At 35.3% G+C, this 6967-nt stretch overlaps 1 protein-coding gene across 1 annotated transcript in view; it reads right to left on the reverse strand.

Moving 5' to 3' along the window:
• Nucleotides 1-6048, reverse strand: part of Atl2 (atlastin GTPase 2) — a 30276-nt gene extending 24228 nt beyond the window's left edge. Inside the window, exon 1 of the mRNA XM_005390883.2 lies at nt 5787-6048. Within this exon, the coding sequence (XP_005390940.1) occupies nt 5787-5987 (201 nt within the window). The 5' untranslated portion in view covers nt 5988-6048. The remainder of the gene's footprint in view (nt 1-5786) is intronic.
• Nucleotides 6049-6967: the final 919 nt, after the last annotated feature.

Genomic DNA, 6967 nt, shown 5'->3' on the forward strand with positions numbered 1-6967 from the left:
CTGCAGCCCAGGTTGGCCTTGAACTCATGGTGATCTTCCTGTCTCAGTCTCTGGAGTGCTAGGATTACAGGCATGCACCACCACATCCAGCTCTAAATTTTTCTTTATAGATGCACATATTTCCTATGAGTCATGAATCTCAGAAACTGTTAGCCTTGGAGAGAAAAGTGAAATCAAGTTCCAAGTCCACAGGGCTACTTATATATTTTTTGGCAAGTTATATATAGTGGCACATATGATCCTTAGAGACAAGATTTTCTGTGGCAGCAGTTCTAGGAATAGCTCGTTAATAAAAACTATATCAAAAGTTTCCTTTTAAAATGCCTGTAGCAAATGTTATAGAACAGTCAAAATGTGTGTATCAAATAGAGCAAAGACCCTTTAAGACACTAGTAGGCAGCAAGAAAAGTTACCATGTTTGCATTCGCACATACCCTGTCAGTCTATTTCAACTTCTGAAGTAAACAGAGAAAAGCAAACACTGACAAAAGAACAATTCAGTATAGGAAAGCACATATACTTTACATACTAGAAATACAGTATATGGGGTATGACTGTTACGGATTGTACCTAAAATGTCCCCCAAAGCCTCAAACACTCCCAGATGGGGCCTCTGGGAGTGCATGGGTGTGTGATACTGAAAGAAGGGTGTGATAGATTATTAGTCCACTGACTGGTTTAGCACAGCTCTGGGTGTAGATAATGGCTCGCTCTGGTTGTGGGTGGGAGCATGCAATGGGCTTACATCCTACATGTGATAAGAGGGAAAGGAAGTCTCCCTGCTCACTGCATCCTGCTGTCTTGCCATGAACTGTCGCTTCGCCTCTCCCATGCCGCCCTGCCTTGCAGCCAGCTGACTATGAGCTGAAATCTTTATAAATTGTGAGCTAAAATAAACCTTTAACTTGCAGCTGTTGGATACTTTGTCCTAGCAATGAGAAAAGTAACTAAGACAATGATAAAACACAAGTTTATGTATATTTTTATACTAATGGCTTTTGTATCAAGTTGCCTATAAACTTAGCCTTGCCAATTACTCTGGGCCTCACATCTAAAACTGCAAAGTTAAAATACTAATATTAAGGCAGAGGGTTACTCTGAATTCTGAGTAAAAACCAAAAAAGGAGCTGCTAGTTGCTTAATGATCAGAGTACTTAGAATTCAATACAGATTTAAAATATATACACACTAAAAGATGCTATGTGATAGATGAATACATCATCATCTATGAAGTACTCTTGCCAAAGACAGTAATACCTGACTCTGATCAAGTCACCAGGTTCAATTAACACACTCTGTAAAATTCATAGGACAAAGAAACAAGTAAAACTATCCCAATGGAAAAAGTAATCATCAGTGGGAAACGCTGTAAACTCAGCAACCAATCTCTTCAACAAATAAATTGCCAATACAGAGACAGTTTTTTTACAAAATATTTTAAAGACAGTGAATCCTAATGTAGCTGTTATCCAACTGGTTCCAGGGCTGGGGGAGATAGCTCAGTGGCACAAGTGCCTGCCTGGCAAGCACAAGGTCCTGAGTTTGATTCTTGGTACCAAAAAAAAAAAAAAAGTGACAAACACCAATCAGTTCCAAACTATTGAAAAAAAGAATTCTGAGCAATCAGAAAGCTGAGGAGTTGTAAGACATTCCATAACAGGAATTACTGTTTGATGTATGAAGATATTATTGTACCGTTCAAAAAAGCCCTGATCTTTAAGAGACACCGAAATATTTACAAATGAAACCACACATTTGGGACTTACTTTAAAGCAAAACATAAGGTACGGAATGAATTGGCATACAGATAAACAAGACTGATAAGGGTTCATGATCACTAAAAATACATGGGCATTTATTATACTATCACTTTTACATGTGTTTGAAATTCTTCATAATAAACTTAAAAAGAACAAGGGACAATATAAAATAAAAGCAACTCTATAGAATTACGAATTATTATCTCTGAGAGTCTATCACCTTACTTAGTGACAATATCCTGAGCACTGTGTTAAGTTCTGTATATAGTATTTAATTTAATTCTCCTAATTTTTGAACTCTGTAAACTGATTCCTATAATTAAAACTACTTTACAGTAGCCAGATATGAAAAGTTGATCAGCATCTAAGAACTACTGACACTATATTAACTACTTCACTTCAACAGAATGTAATTCACATAAATCAGACTAAATCTAGACTAAAAACTGTAAGATCAAAATAAATTATCCATCAACAGACTAATAAGTAAATAAAATGTGGGATACTAACAAAAATTGGGCTGGGGATTTAGCTCAGTGGCACAAGCACCTGCCTGGCTAGCACAAGGTCCCAAGCTCGATTCCCAGTACCAAAAATAATAATAATTAAAAAAAATAATCTCTTATCACTGTAAAAACATAGGTATATCTCACAGTTATAATGTTAATAAGAAATAAGAATATTTGGAGTATGAAGCTGGGCATGGTGGCACACACCTGTAATCCCAGCACTCGGGAGGCTGAGGCGGGAGGATCATTTTGAGTTCAAGATCAGCCTGGGCTACAAAGTGAGCTCAAGACCAGTCTGAACTGCTTAGTGAGACCCTGTCTAGAAAAAAAAAAAAAAATTTGGAGTATGATTTCATTCATGTGAAATTCAAAAATGAGAAACATGCTTGTCGTGGGAGGTTCAGAATAGTCCCTTTTTGAGGGACAGATACTAAGAGGGGGCAAACACAGGATGTTATACATCTCACTTCACACTATGTAAAATTTCATCAAACCATATACTGAAGATGTGTATACATTTCGGTATGTAAAATTATACTTGCTTATGTATCAACACCCCCACAATGAATGTATTCATTCTGTATCACAAACATATAATTAAAAAATGTTTTTAAGAAAGTAAGAACATAGTTTATTTTGAGCCAGGTTAAGAGTAACCATGGCTCGGGAAGACGGACTGAAGTTACACTGAATGACACATTCCCACTTTTAAAAAAAATTCTTTTGCACATGATATAAAATGATGTTTAAAAATAGACATAATGGATCTAATTGTTCCCAAATTTTTTAATTTGAAAACTTTCCAAGAATGACTTTTACAACCAACAAATTTCTGCTTCTAAATTATTAGGTATATCAACAATACCTTCATCTTGTGGTATATTTCAAATATGACATTCATGATGAGGTCAGAATATCCTCATAAGTTCAAAATGTCTCCTAAGACACAAATTCACTAAACTAGCAATTGTACTTATAGTCTTGTGTCTTACATTTCACAGTAAAGCCTTACTATATATAATAATTTCATATGATATGAGGGAATTTTATTCTAGACAAACCTTTAGTTTATACCTGGTATTAACCTTAAAAAAAAAAAAAACTTTCTTCCCATGTCAAGTAAAAAACAACCTATCTGTTAAATACAGTAGCAGCTCAAAAAGCAATCTGTACAAGAAGCTACTTATATCACAAAATAAGACCTAAAAAATAGGAATTTCCTCTATAATTTGGAGATTTAGGGTAAAAATCTCAGAAAGAGATTTTAAAACTGTGCTACTGAATTTTTTTTAATCCAACCGAAAAATCCCCAGTTTTGCATTATTATTCCTTTACTAACTACTCAAAATGAAAATACATTCTTCTAAATCATAAAGTAAAATGTTCATGTGTTTATTTAGTTCCTTTAGTGAATTGTACACTTACATAAATTGGCTCAGATGAATTCAATAAAGAAGATACACAAAAACCATATAAGGCATTACTGTTCTAATTTTCTCACCTACCGTACCACCTTGGCAGGTATACAAGTTAATGAAATAGATTCAAAACTATCCCACTGTTATTTTCCTTAATTACATCTCAGAGGAAAAGTATGACTACACCACTAAACCAGGATGTTACCCCAAATCAAACTGTTCCATGCAATTTTTGATTAACAGGATAAGTGTCTTATATAAGGAATTCTATATGGCAACTCTATAACAAAAATTAATAAAGACATTTTAACTCAAAAGCCACTAACTAGGTGTATGACCTTACTCAGGCCACCATAACCTTTCTGTGGCTTCAGTACCTCCTTTAGGAAAGATGGAGTTCTATTATTTCCAAGATTACGAATACTTGACAAAGGTGGGCGGCTACTTCCTCTCTAAACAATCCCCAATTGACCAGAGCTAGAATCAAAAATGCTATCTGAGGTGAAATGTATCTGTCATTTCTAGATAACTGATCTAAGTTTCCTTCCCCTTCTAACATTCTACCATTTACTCTCTGTGACCTTTTTGGAACCAAATACATTTGCAGTGAACAGTTCAGATATAAAGAGATACAATATATACAAGTTAATTTAAGGAGTACATCTCAAACTACAGAAATTCCTTTATAACCTTTAAATGTACAGATTTTTAAAAAAGAATATGCCACTATCTACACATTTATCTATTTCAGATATCAACTCAGAAATAAATCTAAATGGACAAACTTTATAACAGCATATCTTTAATTTCCTAAAACTGTTGATTAATATGAGCTACATTCATGATACTCAGGCATACTTGAAAATTCCTGAAGAAATGCTCATTAACCACCAGAGCTTAGCATTCAGAATTTAGTTAAAAAGCCTCCTGGAAAAACAACTGGGAAAGTTTCCTTCATTTCTTACTTCGAGGTAGATGAATGCTCAGATTTATGCAGGTTTAGAAAATCACAGAATTCTGCTCCTATTATTTTTAGTGTCTTCATGTAGCTTCTAAATGTCAAAAGTCCCTCTAAAACCACTCCCACTAATTGCTCCACTCCAGGTTTCCAATTCCTTCTCTTTATCCCCAACAAACTTCCATTCTGTCATCCCAACTTCTGTCTGTTTGAATCACATTTTAATTCAAGTAAATTCTATTTGGCTTTTCTTCAGGACAGAAGTGGGGAAGTAACAATTGTCTGTTATCATGTAACTCGAAGTGTATAGAGGGAGGAAGAACTATCCATCAAAAGAGACAATAAGTAAGCACTGGAGATAGAATAATCAAGATAATGTGGGCTGGGAATTTAGCTCAGCGGCACAGCACCTGCCTGGCAAGCACAAGGTCATGAGTTCGATTCCCAGTACCGGAAAAAAAAAAAAAAAAGATAATGCCTACCAATAATACTAAACTAGCCAGAAAAAAATAAGGAAATAAAGTAATATCCCTAAAACATATGACCCACGCCATGAGAGTTGGGAAGAGGATATATAACCAACTCAGAAGTAAGGGAAGGCCTCCTAAGAAAAGATTACCACAAGATTTGAGAAATAACATGACATGCTGTAAGAACAGCAAAAACAACAGCATATCTGACATATGAAAGCAAGAGATGAGGCTCAGATATCTTACAAGGCCATGAGAGCCATTCTAAGGAACTGAACTTTGTCTTCAAAGAAAAGGTCACTACAAGTAACTTATTTGGGAATTCTTTGACAAAGATCTCTATCCGCCTACTTCATTCACTGTATAGGTAGCTATCAAGGGGAAAATTATAAAAATAACAAAAAGGGAAAGAAGATAAATACATCTACAATGCATTGAACACAGAAGCTCAATCACATACATCAATATGTATTATATCCCAAAAAAGAATTATAGATTTTTTAAAAAATCAAAAGCTCAAACAAACTTACATTACTGGCTTTAGGGAGAAATCCTAATAAGGAACTATTTTTATAACTGTAAAATTAAAGGCACATTCTTGGTCTCTGTCTTTAAAAAAAAGCTGGCTGGTAGTTTTTGTTTAACTGTGCTCAATTTAAAACACTATTCACCTTGTTATACATATATCTAAGCATGAAGTCCAGCAGAAATGATTTTCCTTTTCGAAAAGCTCCTGCCACGGACACCACAACTATGTTAAGATCTCGTATGTGCTCCTGTAGCAAAATCCGCTCCAAAGCTTCTTCATCAAGCTCAAAGTTATGATCATCTTCATGAGCAAGAACAATCTGTACTGGACATGGTTTCTTCATAACCTCATCAGAATTTACTAGGTCATCATCTTCATAATCCTCACCTAGAATTTAAAAGAAAAACAGGTTACTTTAATACCTGCATTATAAACTTTTCCTTAAGAACCATGACTCAAGCAAAATTTCTAATATGCATAGACCATTTAAGAATACTTAACAAAAAGTGATGTGCAAGTACATTTGAATTTCTCACCCCCTCAGCAACAGGACAAAGAATACCACTCAGGCCGGGGATATAGCTCAGCGGCACAAGCGCCTGCCTGGCAAATGCAAGGTCCAGAGTTCGATTTCTGGCACCAAAAAAAAAAAAAAAGAATACCACTCAGATTCCAAGCCATATGTACAGAGAAACAATACTAAGTACGCCTCTGCCTCTGTTAAATCCTACCAGCTAAACATGAGCAACAGCTATTCTTAAGCACCACATCTTTCTGTAATCACATTTTGCTACTGTCTGCACACAGAAACTAGATGCAGAAGGGGGAAAACATCAACATGAATCTGATAGTTCAGATTCCAAATTTCCCTACCGGTGCCACTTGGATTATCTCTACATTGCAAAGATGAAAATGTGTATGTGGGTTTTAAATGTTTTTCATTTTGGAATTTAAAGGGCAAAGTCAGAGTCCTGAGTAGTTTCCAAAATGACATGATAAAGCTAATGGATCCCTTATTTTGTTAGAGTAGTCCAGTATTTGCTTCCTTATCAAAGCAAAGCACAGAACCAATGTTTTAGTGGAGAATGGTCTGTGAGTTGCTGGAGTGTCATCTACTGGGGCTCTTTCTTAGCAAACACAACAGCCACTACCTCACTATCATGTAGTTCACAAAAACCACTGCATAAATCCTTTCTTTGGTAACCATAACACACCAAAATGAAATGACCTTTGCAGAAAGATCTTTACTAAACAGTGATGAAGAAGTAATTATAGAAAGTGTAAACAGCAAAGACAAATGTCCAAAGTTTAGGTTTCTGTTCT

The sequence above is a fragment of the Chinchilla lanigera genome, unplaced genomic scaffold (assembly GCF_000276665.1).
Source record: "Chinchilla lanigera isolate Chin_1 unplaced genomic scaffold, ChiLan1.0 scaffold00040, whole genome shotgun sequence".
NCBI classification, from domain to species: domain Eukaryota; kingdom Metazoa; phylum Chordata; class Mammalia; order Rodentia; family Chinchillidae; genus Chinchilla; species Chinchilla lanigera.